The sequence below is a fragment of the Syngnathus acus genome, chromosome 17 (genome assembly GCF_901709675.1).
Source record: "Syngnathus acus chromosome 17, fSynAcu1.2, whole genome shotgun sequence".
In the NCBI taxonomy this organism is placed as follows: Eukaryota; Metazoa; Chordata; class Actinopteri; order Syngnathiformes; family Syngnathidae; genus Syngnathus; species Syngnathus acus.
The window spans coordinates 9,747,739-9,766,716 of NC_051102.1; the positions used below are offsets into that span (position 1 = coordinate 9,747,739).

The following is an 18,978-nucleotide window of genomic DNA, read 5'->3' on the forward strand; positions in this document are numbered from 1 at the left end:
AAACATATTTTTAAGAGATCATACAGTGGCCAACGTCAGTGAAAATTAAACTTTAGCTGTATTTTTGTAACCGTAGAAACGGGAATCCGTCGTAACCCGAGGACCCCTCTGTACGTTATCACGAATCCTAAACGTGTACTGTAGCACCACCTACTGGTTACATAGGGAACTCTTGAGGGAGCGTTCACTGTTCAGTGCATATATGCACATACTACTCGGTCATTTTGGGATCTTTCCTGCAAAAAAGCAAACCAAACCATGAATCCCCACCAAAATGTTGCTTATAGCAACACTTCACGGTTAGCAGTGACGGGGACTCGGGAACGAGTTAGCCGGTTCAGTGACCATCCACCGACTAGGTAATTTTATACTCGATTAACAGCAGCCTGTTAGGCCACATTTCTTGGAACAAAAACATGATTTATCTAGTAACATGTCAATTTATTGTTTAGCTAGCTTGGTAAAACCACAATGGTGTTTTATTTCGGTTGTGTATGGAGATTTGTGGCTAAAGCAAACCAGCTTTGCTGCTAGCTTCATGCGAGTTGTACTTAGCCTTGATACAACGACAACCTGCGTTTTGCCTCGTACATTTGACCAGTTATGTCGGCTTCTAATTTATTTCCCCCCCCAAATGATTATTAGAGTGCCTGGAGACTTCAGAGAAAACGTGGTGCACATGCCAATGAGACCCGAGCCCAATACTAAAAGCACATCTGTTAAAATGATGGCAGCCCAATCTCAGACTAGACCAGGTAACAAAACTTTATTTTCAATTTCATTTTCAAACTAAAAAGTTGCGTATTTATTAAGGTTTCAGCTGTAATATTGGGAAATTAAATGGTTTATATAACACTACCTATCCATCCATCTATTGGATGAAGTAATATACATCGACTCAAGATAACTCATTTTATTTGACTTTTTAGTGAAAGCCACTCCTGGTAAATGGAAGTCTTCATTCAAACCGATCGATGGGGAAGACCCTGAAGATGAATCACAGACGCAAAGCACGAAAGAAAGGCAAGTCCCACATCATACTTACCGTGAACTGAGTTGTTTACCACCATCAAGCGTTTGTATTTGGAAATTAGAACGAACCTCAAGGCAATGCTGTATTAAGAAAAATAAAACTGTGATCTGTTTTCCTAAAATGACTGAAAGTCACAATGCCATGTAGCTAACACGAGCGGTCATCCTCTGTCGCTTTCAGGATTGAAATTTACGACCCCTTTGACCCACCGATGGAAGACTTGCCCAATGCCACCTTAGGGGACATTAGCTGCGACTCCCCACCTGGGGATGAAAACTCGCCCGAGAAGGATGACAACGTTGAGTGGCAAAGTTCCCCGCCCGAGAAGGATGACAACCTTGAGTGGCAAAGTTCCCCGTCCGAGGAGGATGACAACGTTGAGTGGCAACCTTCCCCGTCCGAGCAAGATGACAACGTTGAGTGGCAACGTTCCCCGCCCGAGCAGGATGACAATCTTGAGTGGCAACGTTCCCCGCCCGAGCAGGATGACAATCTTGCGTGGCAACGTTCCCCGCCCAAGCAGGATGAGTGGCAACCTATGTCTCCGGATAGAAGAGGCCGCAACATTCCCCCGTGGATGTTGGACCGAGCCTTGGACATACACGACTTCAGCTTTGAGAGAAGACGCAACGAAAATCCAAGTCACCTTCGGCTGGCTGAGCAACAGTCCTACAGCCCAGACTTGAAATCAATTGAGCGTCGGAGTTATGAATCTACTCGACTATCTTTCAGCCCTGACAGGCGTTTGGATGGCTCATCTAGTCAACGGTATTCTGCGTCTTACACGGAAGAGAGGATCAACGGAAAGGAAGAGATGACCGGGGCTGAGTACAGAACCCCGGTACGGTAAAGTCAGGGACACAAGTCAAGTCAAGTCAAGTCAAGTCTCTGGTACTCTGGTAATTTAGTCAATATCACTGTTTCATCCCAAAAAAAAAGAAAATGCTCATTACTGCCACCTACAAGACTGGAGTAGACCATTATGACCAAACATGGCCTCATCTGATTTTGTGCTCTGGTTTTTCTGCATTAATCTGCTTATAAACTGAGCATTGTCCAAACCAACTGCTTCGTTTCCACATTCGCAGATGATCCCACGAGTTCGATTATCCTCGCCCAGGTTGGAGCGGGACTATAAAATTAAGGAGCCCGATGAAGCAGGTGAATAGCAGTTTTATATCTGCCCAAGAAATCGCCATGTGTTTTAAGTAGATTGGATTTAGAAATGTGTTAAGACTCCCAATGTATGTTTTTAACTGCTTTGCAGAACCGGAGCGCAGGCCACCGACGACGAGGATAAAAAGGAAAAGGAGAAGATCTGTCCAAATGGATCAGTGAGTCACAAAAATGTTTCTCCATTGCGTGAAGCCAAAGATGTGGCTCGCTTGTAGATTTGATCAATTGTGTTTTACAATGTTGTCTCTTTGAAGGATAACCATCAACTGTGACCTGTGTGACATTGAACTAAGCAACGGGGAGGAGCTGGACAAACATTTGCAAAGTAAAATTCACTGGGACACCATGGTGCACATCCAGGAGCAGAATAACTACGATGACCTGACCATTGCCTTTCTGCAGGTTAGAGGTTTTCCCCCACACAATTTTCAAATATTTAATTTTCAGTTTTAAAAAAAAAAAAAAAGTCTATATTTGCAGGACGTCATGGTGTATAAAAGCATCAAATGCAGCCGAGCCATTGAACACTGTGCTCTTCAAGGTATGAATTAACTTAGCGGGACTAAAAACCGTAAAACCTTTCTTTCAAAGCCCAACGTGTATATTTGTAGTAAATACCTGCTTTTCTGACCATCGTTTCGCAATAAGCTATTTTGTCAGTTCTACAGGAGAAGGACCACATGACAAAGGTGTCATTGTTCCATTGCGCGGCGTGCCAGGTGCTGGTGTCCACGGCAGAAGTGGCCGTGCAGAATCACATTACCTCTATGGAACACCTCTCCAACACCAAAGTAACTAACGGCCGTCTTCATTTTTGGAGGCAATCGGCGGATGTTAAAGTTTGCTCAGAAAACGCCGCCGTTTCTTGAAGGAATTTGACGCGCAACGGAGACAGGCTTCACTCAACAAAGCAGATACCATCATGAAAGAGTTGCAGCCTCAGTTTGAAAATTTCATCAAGGTACGTATTTTGGGCCAAAAATGAAATGTTTGGATATCATTCAAATGGACCATCTGCATTCATTTCTGTTTCTTACTAATGTATTTTTTTTTTTTTGCTCAGGGTTTCAGCCACTTTGATTGAAAGCAGCCCTCAAAAGATGAACTTGGTGCTATCTGCCACAAGCGAACAAACTTTGCCACCTTCAAAACCACATATGCGGTCTTTTACTCGCTTTTGCACCTTTTAAGGCCCCCCCAATGCGCTTTGCAGCGGTGACGCAGAATCAGGAGCAACTTCGGGCTCATTATTTTGCTCAAGGATACTTGGACATGGTCCGGGGAACGTCGACCGCTCTATCACCGAGCCGTGCCACAGAACTTTAGAGGTTAATCAACAGATTCGTTTTGCTCGTCACTTCTTGTCTGCCCGAGCCAAACTTCATGAGTAAAGGTACCAGCGAGGAGGGAAAAGCAACGTGTACATTTTTTAAATTTTTTTATTTAGACCACAGATGTTTTCAGTCCTGTATTTGTGATACTGTACATTTCAAAATTAATTTAGAAACTGTATATTTCATCATTAAATAGTATAGACAATGCTTTAAGTGTTAGTTTGTTTTTCTTGTTTTTTAAAAATGCGTTTAATTAGTAACAAAGTTACCGAAATGCTTTAAACAAAACAAAACAAGGTTCAAGTACATAGGTTCCTGTCACGTTTTTTTTCTTTCTTAGAATTTCCAGATACTTAAAGTACTCAAATTCTGTGCCATAAAATGTGTTTTAAGGGAGTAGAAAACGAAGCTTTTTCTTTTTCCTCTTCATATTTTAAAAATCGATACAGTAGCAGTGCTCCCAAATTTTGAGAAAAGGGTGAGGTAAAAGTTGTCTACTGCATGAACCTAAACTGTCCTGTTTGGAAATGTACTCCAAAAAGGTGGAAGATGTCAAAACAGAAAGAGGGCAATATCCAAAAGAATTGGCGTAACCGATGCTCTTGAAGACCAACGAGTGTGTACTTTTGGCAAGTACTTGTTTGACTAAAAAAAGTGAAAAATGTACATACACATAGAGTTTAGTTAAAATCTAACAACGAAAGAAAGGTGCCTTTTGTCTTCAGGAGGTGTCAAGTGCGGCGGCCGGCTGCGAGCTTTCCGGGTCTGTCTTGACGCAAGACGCCAAATCGGCGGTGGGGAGCGAAGAGACCTCCACCATGGCCAGTCCGGTACGGGGGATACTCGTATTCATAATGTGTCTCTGTAAATGCTTGATCCAGTCCTCCTGGACAGACAAGGGACCCTGAAAGACCAAGTCGCAGAACCTGGAACCCAAAAAATAAATCAATACAATTCAGCAGCTGCATGTTCTTTTGAATCCGAGTGTTTCCGAAATACGCTGACCTGCATGTAAGTCTGTACGTTTCCTCTGGAGTTTGTGTTAACGGAAGCACCTTCTTCTTTGAGCTGGGCCTTAAACGCTGCCTTCTCGGTTTACAATCAAACTCTGAAATAAATTAGAATTTAAACATATATATATATAATATAAAAAATGTTTCGATTGATTATAAACTGCCTTTTTTGCAACAAAATTACCAGGAAAAAAAAAAAAGCTGGATCTCAAGCCATCAACCTGCATGATGTCACTCAATGTGAGACCTCAGGGGGCTTCATGCAAGCGTGAGTTGTTCTATTTTGATTCGTTTTCTTTCTGAACTAAATGTAAACTAAAGCCATAAATTCAACTTTCATTTTTGCACTTACCCGTTCCCTCGAGCAAGGCGTTTCTTTTCCGTTTTGCGCACGCACGCAGGTGGTTCGAGAGACTAACGCCGCTGTGGAACGTTGCGTTGCAGTGGACGCACACCTTTCGGTTGAATTCACCTTTCTCTGGAAAAGGCACATTCACTCAATTGGGATCATTTTGGGCCAAAATATAAGTGTGGCTCCGCAAATGTTTCAAGGCTGCTCACCTGATATCGGGATTGGCAGCGAAGACGCGACTCTCGGCCCTGAACTTTGTTCACCGTTTGTACAAAGAGCACCAGAGTACTTTGCGACGGGCGCCAATGTTTTGGGTTTGCTGTCTTCCTGGCATTTTCTCTTCTTTAGAATTCCTATCAATGCGGCCGTGTCGGTGAGCGAATCTTGTTCTAACGCTGTCAGCGGCGAGTCCGTTTCCGAGAGCGAACACGGAGGCATGGGCGGTTTCACGTCGGCCCACGCGTTCGAGTCTGAGTCATCGAATTCAAAAGCGGATGGCATGAAATAATTTGCTCCGTAGTGGAAATGATTTCGTCTCTTTCCCAGAATGTGAACGGCCCTGGTGTACTCCTTCTTGTTGCGCATCAACTCCTTGAGGACAATTAACGGCGATTTGTTCTTTGAATAATGGGCTCGACCGATTTTTTTGAGGTGGCCGCGTACGTGGTTGGACTGTCCTTTCCTATTGTCAAACATGTCCCCGCATAACGGACAGGAGTGGATGTCGGTCTCGGTGTCCTCGGATTCGGGCGGCAACTCCAGCACTGCAACAAACAGCAATCTCAAGTCAGGGATTTGTTTTGAAATATATTTTCGACACGAGGATTACCTTTTTTTATTTTGCGAAACGCCGCAATCTTCCGTCGGATTTTGGGCCTGTCTTCACAAGCCACTTTCTCAGGAGTCAGAACGTGTCGCGCTGTGTAGGTCAGTCCGACCCTGTGAAGATGTCCTCTCACGTGATTGGACAAGCCCACTCCCGACTGGAAGACAGCCGGGCAGTACGGACAGTTCTTGCAGTCCAAGTCCAATTTCGGCATTTGGTCCGCAAAGGAGTCGAGCGACGGCGTCTGGCGCGGATCAAAGGTTCCTTGGAACACTTGCGTTTCGATGCATTCTTCTTTTATCGTGGGCTCATTGTCGCGCTCTTCGTTCTTCACTTTCTCAAAGAGCCTCTTTGATGCCTGCAGAGCGCCGCATAGCGACATTCTCCTGCTATAGGAATAAATTAAATTATGACTTTCTTGACTGACACCGTTGTCAAGATGGTCTTCGACTTTCACTTGGAAAATGTCTCTTTTGTCTTCCAGGTCTCCTTGGTTTCGTCCGGTAGGGCTCGGAAGAGCTTTTGACGAGACCAAGCGTGACTCTTGGTCAGACGTGTTGCGGTACGGTGTTGACATCTTTCGTTTTGATGGCGACTTCTTGACGGGCGATTGATAAGGGGTGCTTCTGTTAGGTCCCGCGAGGCCGTTTGGAGATTGCGTCGTATCGTCCTTGACCGATGTCGTCGGATCTTTATTCCCATTGGCTGCATAGTGAGAGGGTTTCCTCTGCTGCGCGCTCTTCTGTCCCTGTTTTTGTCGGGATAGCAGAACGTTAATGGATTTGTCCAGTTTGGATTCGCTGAGTTTGGACTTGAAACCTCTCTTGAGGTGATGACTTTTGAATAAATCCGAAATGGCGTTTGACTCGGTGGGAGAAGAGACCTCGTCCTTGATGAGGATTTTGGACGTCAACTCTGCGTCTTCCAAGGTTGAGAAAGGGGGAATGTAAAGATCCGGGGGAGGCGGAGCCACGTCCTTGCCGTACTGCTCCATTTCGTACTCCTTCATTTCGAGCTGGTGGCGACGCCAGAGGTGATTTTTAAAAATGGTTTTGCTAAGAGCTCTATAAGTACAAATATTACAAGAGAAAGTATCGTATTGACTGACCCTGCTTTGCTTTTTGACGACATGTTGCGAGTGCAGGATGATGTGGCGTCGAAGTTCGTGCCAACTCGTCGCCCTGAAGTTACATTTGTCACATTTAAAGTTTTTCTTTTCTTTCGCGTGAGTTTTTGCATGTTGAACAAACGTGTTGGGGCAGCTCGTTCCAAACGGGCACTGAGGGCAGAAAAGCTTGGCGCCGTTATCCTCGTTCTTCCCGTCAGTCCATTTTTTCAGTTTGCCGGTTAGCGTCGATCTTTTGTCGTGGTGCATGTTGGCGTGCTCGATGAGTACGCTACTGTGACTGAAAGACTCTCCGCATTCTCTGCAGATAAACATCTTTGGCAAATGATTTGGCCCGTCTTCGTGACTTTTCATATGGCGCTGCCAAGTAGATCTCTTTTTGAAAACGATCTTGCATTTTATGCACGGGTAAGACGCTTTTCCCTCATCAGGATGGGAATTTAGTGCGAGCGCGACGCTTGGGTTGTCATCCTGCGAATGTCTCTCAGGGGCACTGCAGAGGACTTGCTTGATAGCCTTCAACGTTCCATTGGGATAATTTGGGACGTTCTCCACCTGGGATGTCTGCAACTTGGAGACAGTCCTTGACTGTCTGACGTCAAAAGAAATGGAGTCCGCATGGTCCTCTTTATCGGATAAAAAATCGGATAATTTGTGAGATAAATCAGAGCGTAGGTCTTCTGAGGGATCCACCATTGTGACCATGTCCATTTTCCGTTTTCTTCTGCCCTGGCTATTTAGAGAATACACTTCCTGTTTAGGCTCTTCACCAGAGCAATTGTTGTGATTCTCCCACGCAAAGTGCATAAACTCACTACGGGGGTACCAACTTAAATCATCGGATGATTTCTCAGGTGATTCTACATCAAAACCCCAAATTCCAGTCGTGTCGATTTCCTGCACTGTTTTTAACTGAGTGATGCTTTTTTCCTCATCTTTCTCCATGGTTATGCTGTTGACCTCATCGACCCGAGTCGCCTCACGTAAAGACAGTCCGTTTCCCAAGCCAATTGGAGACAACATATCAGCGTTTGACAGAACATCCAGGACACTGGATTGCTTTTGGGAAGGTTTGTAAAAAGAATCATTGCAAGGGGTTGATTCTTCTGTCATTCTCACAGAATCTTGCAGGAGGATGAGGGCACTGATGTCAGGATCTGCATCTTTGTCATCTCCATCAACACCAGCCAGACATGACATTTCAGCTGCCATGACCTAAAAAAACCACAAAAAAAACATTATGATGTTATTCAATCGCATCAATAAAATTCCTTGGACAGTTCAGATCACTTAGCTCATTGCCACAATTTCAAAAGTCAAGGTATCAAGAACCGTCTTGTCACGCATAAAGCTGTCAAAATGAATCAACTAATCCACAACTTATCAATTATCAAATTAATCAAGAACCATTTTAATAACTAGTTATTTTCTTTTTTCGGAGGGACTTCCAAGCAGTGCGATATAATTTTCTAAAGGTCGGAGCAGGGAGGTATCTGAACTGAACAGCAATAAATATGTCATAACAATTAAGTAAGCCACAACCAAACACGTTCACACGTACCATCCAAAATTGTGTTAAATCACATGAATTTGCATCGCCAAACGTCAGTGAATAGTGTGAAAACCCGAAACTTGCGTCATAATAGTTGATATACAGTACCGGCTCACAATGTAATTGACATACGTTTCCAGAGCAGCGTTGCTGATTCTCTTTGTTTTGTTTCTTCCTATTTAGCTTCATATTTAGCACAAACATTCGCTTGTATTGTTGGATGCTGCTTGGCATGAGCTGCAGACCATTTCCAACAAGGCTGCCCCCCCCTCAAAAAAAGAAAAACCTCATTACCTAGGCTAAACTAGAGCTAATGACAAAACCCTACTCGCCACATTCGACACGCATAGCAACGAAATGCTGGGAGGTGGGAAAAACAAGCGCACATTACCCCTCAATGGAGTAGATGGAGGCTGGAGGCGAAGAATATCGTGCATATGATAATTTCTGACTTTCGTCTTCCATCTACTTCACAGTCGCCATTTTCCGTGGTGGTCTGGTGTGGCACAGATCATTTAAAAAAAAAAAAAAAAAAACTGGGTAAACGTGAATACTTCTGTCTGCCCGGCGATAAAATCAACAAACTGACCATTAGTAGCATTTCAAGCCGTGAGAAGTGTACAAAGAATTTCCAGATAAAGAGAGCGATGCGTTTAATTTAGACACGCAATACTACGAATCGGTGCATGCACCCCCGCGAAACGTACTAATGGTTTGTTCCAATAGGAGGCATAAAAATGAGTTAATGAACCTTTTTGGTGACAGATTTTTAGGAGCTTGATCATGGTTAATAAATTGACTTTAACGGAGGGGCATTGGTTTGCAACAGTTTCGTAAATATTAGCTTTCAACAGTGTCTTCCAATTAAATAAAACCATTGGATTATGTAAATAAACTTTATTCTCTCATGATGAACCCTGGATGATCTATGTTGTGTGTTCAAGCCAGCTATATATAGTTTAATTTTATTAAACTGCTATATGGACGGGTAACTTCATTATTTTATTGGTTATATGTACAGTCTTATTATTTGGTCACGTTTAATGCTGGATATCAATGAAATTCCATTATTATTGTTAGTACAATTTAGTTATTGGGCTTTTCAATAGTAGTCCTAAACATGCCTGATTTACACCCTCATTTAAAAAAAAATCCATTGTATTATTTAATATACAGATGATATAGTTAATAAAATTCAACTGCTTTCTCACTAAACACTAAACAACCGAATAATCAGTTGGACGGTGATTTTGAGTTCTTATTCAAACCGGCAAGACTGACGACTACTAAAATCTCCGTCAGATTCGGATCCAAAAAAGGGAACCATTTATGAGCAGAGGTAATCAGAAAATGATAATTTATATATACATTGAATGTTAAGTTTAAATACATTTTTCCCCTAATGCTTCTAAAATTTATTTAAAATGCTAACTATAGACATTCCGTACTGTTAGCATATTAGTTTATTGTTAGCAATTAGCAACGCTAATTTTCAGTCTGCTCTGAAAATTATCTTCCCTACCACCCCCCCCAAAGGATTATATTTATTTATTAGTTAGTTATTATTAGTTGTTGGTATTTAATTATTTATCAGTTTATCTATTGATAAAAATAAATAAATGTAATTTACAATTCAAATTTCCTAATGTCTAATCTTTCTTGGCTCAATAAAGGTTGAAAAGTACTGCATAAATGACCAAGATGTTGGACTCAAATGACTGCACCTTGTCCTTGGACAATCTATTTTTTGAGAAGCCAATCGTCCACAAAGTGTGAGTACAACAAGAACGCCTTGAAACTTGCTTCCATCTCTTTTATTTAAAATGATATTGTGCCCCTTTTGGGTTGTAATCAACAGAAAGCCGCTGAACCATGAGGTCAGTCCAAGTCCACAGCAGTTGGAAGCACCACAATCTCTTTTCCAGATTCCAGATACTCACGTTATACAGGAAGAGGCAGAGTCAATCGCTACCGAGCACAGTATGTTTTGTTCTAGATTAAGTTGAATTCATTTTCACTTGACTTCTGTAAACTACTTCCTAGCTGGGAAATTGACGTCCAACTATATTTAACTGGGTCTTTAACAGCCTTGAAAAACGTAACACTTTTTACCTTGTAAACAAATTGGGATAAGATATTGTAGGAGAAATTCACATCATAATTGCTTGGCGCTTCTAACAGTTTTTGAATTCACAGGTTTCCAACAAAGACTGAATGAAGAGCTTCAAGACAGCACCAGTACGCTCGATGGCCTTTGGGAATGTCAAGGTTTTCGGGATCTCTATCATGATCCCCGTCAAAGTAGCATAGATGCAAAAGATGACAGTCGGCAAGATACTGATGGAGGAACCACCGGCTTGAAGTATTTATCTGTGGGTGACAGAAAAGGCCTACCTCTGCAGAGAAGGCAAGTTTCAGTTCATATTTATTGTCGCTGCACATAAGTAACCCTCACACTGGACAGCAGCAGTTACATCTTTTTGCTATGCTGTTCTCCCGCCCCCAACAGCTTGTTCAAGGTTCCCGTGTCAAGGCGCGGAGGTGACTCGTCAAACGCAAACGACCTCTATAGTAGTCACACAGCATCCAGACTTCCAACTTTTCCCAGTCCCGTCTCCATGGCAACAGCGCCTCATCCTCCTCTTCAGCCACTAAGGGCGACATTTAGCCAGGCTGCTCCTTCTTCCCCCTTCCAGCCAGCCACCTTCCTACCCCCTCCTCTGGTCTCATCAGCAACGAGCAGGCAGAACAAGGGCACAACGAGAGCCTTGGTTGCACCCGCTGTGCGTCAGCCGCTCCACATCCAAGGTGCTGTACTGCGAAAACACACCTCCAAAGATCACCCCTGCTGATTACTGTACATAAGGTTATTGCTAACGACCATGCAAATGTGCAGCCATGGCCGCAACTAGCACAGTGTGCTTGGGTTGAAATGAGGTGAACCCAAGTGAGCTCCTCTAGTAACTGTCTAGTTGGAGGTAAACATGCTCACCACTAGGTGGTAGAAAAGGGCTGTTTGCAAGTCTTTACCAAAATCTCAAAGCACACCACTAAATTAAAATATACAGTGCATATTGGGGGGGGGGAAAGTGTGTTTATTTTACAGTAAGTTTGGATGTCCTATCCATTTTGACATGAAATTTGAATGGCTGGATTGTATGCATTGCAGGATCTTCAGGATCTACCGTTTTGCGCCCAGTCTCTGAAATCCGTATCCTTTTTTCCGTTTGCTTTTTAAAAGCACAAATTTCAGAGTCACTGTCAGTCTTCATGCTAAACACCCATAGTGTGTCACGTGATGCTCTTTTAGCCATGACCCCCCCAAAGAAAATGTAAGAGATGGAAAACCTTTAAGGGCCTTTAAATGAAACGTTTTACTTTGAGGTTGTCATAAATTCCTGACCCAAGCTAACAGCAGATAAATTCAGACCCGTCTTCAGCGAGTTCCCCATTTTTAACTACGTCCAGTCTAAGGCCCTAGATGACGTAAGCATTATTTCAAGCGAGTCTTTATCGAGTTTGAGAGAAGTGCTTTTGATAATGTGGACATCTCAGATTCTTTACACAGACAAGAACTTTGTGGCATGCGCTCCTACCGGATCTGGTAAAACTGTGCTGTTTGAACTGGCCATCATCCACATGTTAATGGAGACCTCAGAGCCTTGGAGAGGCGTCAAAGCTGTATACAGTAAGTGTACATGTGCAGAATTCAGAGCAGTAAAATATCATGTCAAAAAGTCATTTTATATCTTTGTTTTGTTTTTGCTTGCCAGTGGCCCCCATCAAAGCTCTCTGCAGTCAGTGCTTTGAGAACTGGACCAAGAAGTTTGGTCCTCTGGGGCTAAGCTGCAAGGAGCTGACAGGCGACACCGAGATTGACGACTTATTTGAAATTATGAACGCCCATATCATCTTGACCACTCCAGTGTGTGACAGCAGTGCAGCAGGAGAAAAAAACATTTAGTAGAGTATGTCGTATAACGCAGATTTTTTTTTTTACCCAGGAAAAATGGGACAGCACGACAAGAAAGTGGAAGCACAACTCTCTGCTGCAGTTGGTCAGACTCTTCCTTATAGATGAGGTCCGTGTGTCCATTTTTAGTATTCTACCAAGCATCATTCAAGATGATCTTTTGGTCCACCCAGGTTCATGTAGTGAAGGATGCAACCCGTGGTGCCACTCTCGAAGTGGTAGTTAGCAGGATGAAGGCTATCCACACCTTCAGAACAATCCAGAGTCACGACGCGGGCGTCTCGATGAGGTTCGTGGCTGTGTCGGCCACCGTACCTAATATTTCCGATGTAAGGACAGCCTTCTCCGTTCTCTTTTGTAACTCCCGTGGAGCTTGCTTACGACTGCTCTTCTCATCTCCCTGGGTTTAGATTGCCGACTGGTTGTCCAGCGAGAAGGGTCCGGCTACCTATCTGGCGTTGGGTGAGATCCACCGCCCGGTGAAACTGAAGAAAGTGGTGCTCGGATTCCCTTGTACCCCAAACCAAACAGAGTTCAAGTTCGACTTGTCTCTCAATTACAAGATGGCCAAAATCATACAGACCTACTCCGACCAGAAGCCTGCTTTAGTGGTGCGTGTCATCTGAAAGTAAAGCCATCACTTTAGTCTGGTTGAGTTGGTATAGTTCTTGTTCTTCTTCTTCTGTAGTTTTGCTCCACCAGAAAAGGAACCCAGCAGTCAGCTGCTGTTCTGGCAAAGGATACACGCTTTATTATGACCGCGGAACACAAGCAAAGGTGTACATTAAAAAAAAAAAAACGTATATATTAGATAAAAAACCTTTGGAAGGATGTCAGCTCTTCATCTCCTTGACTTCCAGGTTGATGGAATACGCACAGTCCATTTTGGATTCACAATTAAAAGGTGATCTATCAATTCACCGGGCAGTCGGCTGGCGGATTAATGTTGATAACATTGTTATGTTTGGCCTTCAGAGCTGGTGAGAGTGGGAGTCGGTTTCCACCACGCTGGAGTTGACGCATCAGACAGAAAATTGATCGAAAAGGCCTTCGCTCTCGGAGACCTGCCTGTCCTTTGTAAGACTGACTGCACGTCACACGTGATCCCGTTTGTCTCGATGTAGCATTTATTATGTGATACTTCCATCTTGTAGTTACTACGCGCACTCTGGCCATGGGAGTGAACATGCCTGCTCACTTGGTGGTGATCAAGTCCACCATGCAGTATGTTGCAGGCTCCTGTGAGGAGTACAGTGATTCGGACCTGCTGCAGATGATTGGCCGGGCTGGAAGGCCTCAGGTAGAGTCAGAATTAGTTAGTCAAACTTACTCCTTGGAATATTTCCAAAAAATAGAATGGTCGCTGGATCTTCTACTACCTTGCTTTTTTTAACGAGTAAATATTCTTGTCTTAGTTTGACACATCTGCCACAGCAGTGATCATGACCAAAATGCAAACCAGAGACAAGCTTATGAAACTCATGAATGGGATGGAGATTATCGAAAGCAGGTATTGAATTTTCTCTGAGTGAAAGATGATACGGCAGCCTCAAAGTCAACCAGCAGTTTTTTTTTTGTGGGGATACATTTTTTGACAAAATAGGAAATAAGCGATAAAGCGAGAGCAACAACAAAATCGAATTTGAAATTTGTTTTGAACAGTTTGCACACTCACCTGGTAGAGCACCTGAACGCCGAGATCGTTCTCCAAACCATCAGCGACGTCAACATGGCTCTGGACTGGATACGTTCCACCTTTCTCTACATCCGAGCGCTGAAGAACCCACAACACTATGGTTAGCTCTCTCACCATAAGGAGGCATCTTAAAAGTTGTTGTTGTCGAATAGCCATTTGTAACTCACCCTTTCAGGATTCTCTGCTAACATAGACAGATGTGGAATTGAAGCAAAACTTCAAGGTAGGCCTTGGTTCTTTTTTTTTTTCTTGGACTGAATTCTTCATGGCCATCCTCCCACATTCCATAATGTGAGTTTCATTGAAGACTAGCTAGGACTTTTGGATGAATTATCCATTGTGTGGATAAATGGAGATGATTCACACAGCTTCATAGAATCTTCATCTTTTATTCTTTGTTACTTTGGAGGACTTTTTCATCTAAAATGATGTCACTCCGCTTCTATTTTAGAACTGTGTCTGAAGAACCTCAACTCTCTGTCTTCTATCAACCTGATCACTATGGATGAAGACATCAATATTAAACCTACAGGTAGTGTCTGGTGATGAATTATTTGCAAAGTTCTGGGTGCTCAACATGCCCCAAATGTTTCGTTTTGATTCTTTGTGTTTTCAGAGGCTGGCAGGTTGATGGCAAGGTACTGCGTTGCCTTTGATACCATGCTGCAGTACAGCAAAGTATCTGGCACAGAAAACCTCTCGGACGTGGTAGGCAATTACAATTTTGTCTTTGATGGAATTCCCATTGGTTCCAAATATCAATCGGAAATATTTCTTTGTGTAGATTAAGCTGGTGTCGAAGAGCAAAGAGTTCAGTGACATTCAGCTGAGGGTGACTGAGAAGAGGTCCTTGAATACCTTGAACTTGGACAAGAACAGAACGACCATCAGGTCACATACCGAGACAGAGAAACATTTTCTGTATTTCTCGCCACCGACCATATTGTATTTCTCAGGTTTCCGATGGAAGGAAAGATCAAAAGCAATGACATGAAAGTGAACTGGTGGGTCATTTTTTTTTCTCTCCCTTGAGCATACTTTGAACGGTATTCCAAGTTTGTGCTTTTCTTGCCTTGCAGCTTGATTCAAGCTCAGCTGGGGTCCATCTCAATTCAAGACTTTGGCCTCACACAGGATACAGCAAGAATATTCAGGATCGGGATGCGCATCAGCAAGTGTACGTCAGACAGACGAGAGACACTTCTTTCAAAACAAACTCCAATTTGAAATGTCTTTCGACTTCAACCAGGCCTTTCTGAATACCTGAGTCAGCATTCCAAAATGGGTTTCAGTATTCTGCTCAACTCTCTGATCCTGGCCAAATGTTTCAGAGCAAAACTTTGGGAGAACTCTCCGTATGTCTCCAAACAGGTTGACAAGATAGGTGAGTCCGCCGCGAAAACACACTCGCACAAACAGTCCACGTGAAATATTTCAAAATGTGCTTCAGGCCAAACGCTGTCAACTGCTATGGTGAATGCCGGACTCACCACGTTCAGCAAGATTGAGCAAACCAACCCGAGGGAGATTGAAATGGTCAGTCTGCTGAAACTCCTTATAGAACATGTTTTTTTGGACAAGATAATTCTTAATAATAATTATTAATCATATTTATATTCATGTGTTTTGTGCAGATTCTCAATAGACACCCACCATTTGGAAACCAAATCAAGGAATTTGTCCTGCACCTTCCCAAGTACGAGGTCACCTTGGAGCAGGTAAAACGTTTCAAGTTTAAGAGTGGCTAAAGATCCCAATGAGTTGTTTTCACGCCACTGCTGTATTTGGCAGCTGGCAAGATACAGCTGCAGTATGGCAGAGATTCTCGTCAAGGTTGGCCTCAAAAACCGAGAAGTGCTGCTGAGCAAGAGAACGGCTCCGGACAGTCACTATGTTTCTCTGGTCATTGGAGACTCTGACAACAATTGCGTCTTCCAGCAGAAATTCACGTAGGGGATTTTGGACTCATTGGAACATCATTTCCAAAAAAAACAACCTTTATCTTCCCCACCCAGTGACCTGTTGCTGTTGAAGTGCAGCACCTGGTCAAAGAAAATTGAAGTGACAAAGGCCTCAACGGGAGATGAGATCAGTGTTAATCTCATCAGTTCGGAATATGGTGACCTCGTGTTTCATTTGAACTTCATGTTCAAAAGTATCTACAATTGATAATGTGATTTTTTTTAATTTTGGCTTTGACAGTTGGCCTAGACATCCAGCAGAAGTTCAACGTGTTCTACTCGGGAAAACACAGGTCTGAGACGGCGCCTCTAAAGGGAAACATAACATCTAGGGAGCAAGGTACTAAAAACATCAGGATTGATGAAAATCTAAAACAATAACCTCCTTTTTATTGTTGATCAAATGAAGGCAATAAAAGACAGTGCAACCATCTCTGCAAGAATAAGGAGCAATGCGGCCATGAGTGTTGTAAGTACAATCATTCATCATTCTATGTGTCTGAACATTATTTGGCTTTATAATATATGGGTTTTTTTTTACTGAGCATCCGTCATCTGCCCCCAAGGTAAAACCGGTGTAACTGTGGTCCGGAAGAAGCCGGCAGCCAAAGCTCATTGTTTTTCATCATATCTGAGCGATCTGAGAAGAAAATGTGACACACTTCCACCCACTCCAGTCAAGCGACTCAAGGTGAAATAGAAAGAGATTATTTTGCAAGAGGATCATCCTCACGGTGTATGTTTGAGACGAAGATTTGATGCTTGAATTTTGTTTTCTTGTTAGGTGAAAATGAAGGAGGACTATTCGAGTGTCAACACGCAGCAGTTTTTATACAAGGCTAAGCAACGACACACCAGGTGATCCTGTGAGACAATAATCAATATTCATGAAATTTAAAACCAAGAGGTTTAATTTCACCGGTTATATCTTGCTTGAAGCGATGACGGATACCAGCAAAGTGCAATGATGGATCTGAGCGCAGGCAGTTCCTCGCAGTATGCGCACCATATGGACGACTTTGACAACGGTACCAATATCAGTCCTGAAATTTCTTCACATTCCTGTCATTGCAGTGTTGACGATTGACAAAAGCACTTTTCCTTACTTTTTGTGTTTCATGTATGTTCTGTAGCCATACTTTTTTTGTATCTGGTACTCCTTCTTTAGATGATGCCGTATTTATGGACATGCACAAAACAATGGAGAAGCCAGCCCAAGCTAATATCCCACCCCGTACCCAGCAAGGTCATACATGTTAAATCTCAATCATACATTTCCACATTTTAGGCCAATCGAGACACCTCTGTGCAAAACTAATACCGTCTCTCATCTGTGTTGATGGATGTTCAGCTTCCGTTGGGGGGAGGAATGCCGAATCACATGTTGCTGTGAGTTCAAACCTCAAAGCGCACATGAGCTCAACCAACACCGGCAACTCTATCTTGCATGTCCCGTTTCACAGAGACCCTGGCAAGGGTCGAACCTAAACACTCGCAGCAACGATGAGACATTGTCCCAAATACCAAGTGTCAGCTTTGACCTCGGAAATGATTGGGATGACTGGAGCGACTTTGGCGATGACATTGCGGTTGACACGTCTCTGACTCAAGCTCAGTCACCTAAATGCAACAAATCAGGTACTCGCTTTGAAGTTGTTGTTGTTTGTGTGTGTGTGTTTTAAACGTTGTTAAAGCACAACAATGACATTCATGTTTGTTTATGCAGCTCATGTGGCTAAATCACCATGCCGCCCCTCTGCCATTGCACTGAGGTAGGGTACATACACTGCAAATGTGTCCCTTCAAATTTTATTTCTAGTAAATATTCAAACTTTTCACGAAGCTTTACTGCAGCTGCAGAGTATTTATCTTGTCACAAATGGGATTATCCATATCTGAAATTCAGCTCAGGGGGAAAGTTTAGTTGAATACATTCACTTTTATATTTATTGGTTTATGTTTGTAATTGTATTTGGTTTTAATTTACATTTTGATCTTTTTTTTTCCCCCCTCAGATCAATTTCCCAAAACAAACTCAACATTCCTGAGCCCTCTCCTTTTATTGCTGGACAGCTGAATCAAACAAAGGTATGTGTATGCTAATATACAGACAGGACATGACATGTTGATAACTGAAGAGAGTAAACTATCAATTTAAAAATAAATTACTAAACATGTATGTGAGAATCGTAGTACGTATTTTAGTAGTATCAATCAGTCATAGTTTTTGTCATTACACTTAATTTTATTTGAGGAGTGCTACCTCTATTTTCTGTCAATAAATGTAAGCAAAACAGTTGTATGCATTTCACTGAAATCTTAATTCTACTCGCCATAAATAAAATTAACATGTTTGGAAATGATTCATTGTTTCCTTCATGTGCAGAATCCAGGAATGTTCAGTGCTGGGATCGCAACAAAGTCACCAGATAGAAAAACAACTTCAAACATTGCAGCCCCACCTCCTCAAATATTCAAATTCTTCTCACCAATGGCTGACTGGTAAAGGATCATTTCATAACAAGGCTTCTTATTAAAAAAAAAATTTCCTTGCAAATTTCATGGCATGTAACTAAATAGCTGCTTATTTCCCCATCTTCTCCGTGGCAACAGCGAAGAAGAGGAATCTTATGTTGGAATTTTTGATGGTATATTTTAAAAGTTCTGGATGACAAAATTCCAGAAATGTTCTTTAGCATTCATGGATGTTGTGGGACGTTGTTGTTGATTTCCCAGGTACGAGTTTGTGTATTATCTAATTGTTCAGTTGTTTCTTCAGTACAGTGGCAGTTTGTGTTTATTTTTTCTTCTCAAGAAGAGAACACTGGTAATGAAATTGCATTGTTTTCATTTCATCATATTTCTTACAGTTATTTATGCATTAAACTTATGACCGAGATAAGACTTATGTCAATAAATTCAATTTCAATTAATAT

At 42.5% G+C, this 18,978-nt stretch overlaps 3 protein-coding genes across 4 annotated transcripts; 2 read left to right on the forward strand and 1 right to left on the reverse strand.

The window, feature by feature from the left end:
- Positions 1–152: 152 nt before the first annotated feature.
- Positions 153–3,750, forward strand: LOC119137367. 2 transcript variants are annotated; one of them, XR_005100900.1, is made up of 11 exons: positions 153–359; positions 646–755; positions 930–1,023; positions 1,214–1,874; positions 2,122–2,194; positions 2,301–2,367; positions 2,464–2,611; positions 2,690–2,750; positions 2,878–3,000; positions 3,081–3,170; positions 3,273–3,750. XR_005100900.1 is itself a non-coding variant. In XM_037276629.1 (11 exons), exons 1-11 carry the CDS (start codon positions 259–261, stop codon positions 3,291–3,293), a joined length of 1,557 nt encoding a protein of 518 aa, XP_037132524.1. In that variant the 5' UTR covers positions 153–258; the 3' UTR covers positions 3,294–3,750. The 2 variants fall into 2 exon arrangements, 1 of the variants encoding a protein (XP_037132524.1); XM_037276629.1 differs by having other exon boundaries at positions 2,870–3,000.
- A 125-nt stretch (positions 3,751–3,875) lies between these two features.
- znf644a (zinc finger protein 644a) lies at positions 3,876–9,079 on the reverse strand. The gene is made up of 7 exons (XM_037276623.1): positions 9,002–9,079; positions 8,804–8,908; positions 5,738–8,075; positions 5,118–5,672; positions 4,909–5,034; positions 4,549–4,651; positions 3,876–4,469 (listed from the first exon to the last, which is right to left on the reverse strand). The coding sequence occupies exons 3-7, from the start codon at positions 8,070–8,072 to the stop codon at positions 4,265–4,267; spliced, it is 3,324 nt and encodes a 1,107-aa protein (XP_037132518.1). The 5' UTR covers positions 8,073–8,075; positions 8,804–8,908; positions 9,002–9,079; the 3' UTR covers positions 3,876–4,264.
- Positions 9,080–11,006: 1,927 nt separating this feature from the next.
- Positions 11,007–18,548, forward strand: hfm1 (helicase for meiosis 1). The gene is made up of 36 exons (XM_037276814.1): positions 11,007–11,220; positions 11,582–11,623; positions 11,828–11,898; positions 11,968–12,100; positions 12,186–12,337; positions 12,417–12,494; positions 12,559–12,714; positions 12,796–12,996; positions 13,074–13,162; positions 13,246–13,289; positions 13,361–13,462; positions 13,540–13,685; positions 13,801–13,895; positions 14,048–14,181; positions 14,257–14,304; positions 14,533–14,613; positions 14,698–14,789; positions 14,866–14,972; positions 15,038–15,085; positions 15,161–15,258; positions 15,331–15,465; positions 15,532–15,617; positions 15,716–15,799; positions 15,873–16,030; positions 16,097–16,200; positions 16,284–16,382; positions 16,452–16,511; positions 16,609–16,733; positions 16,827–16,900; positions 16,982–17,070; positions 17,211–17,288; positions 17,394–17,431; positions 17,506–17,680; positions 17,769–17,814; positions 18,058–18,130; positions 18,429–18,548. Exons 1-36 carry the CDS (start codon positions 11,031–11,033, stop codon positions 18,546–18,548), a joined length of 3,651 nt encoding a protein of 1,216 aa, XP_037132709.1. The 5' UTR covers positions 11,007–11,030.
- The last annotated feature ends 430 nt before the right edge of the window (positions 18,549–18,978 follow it).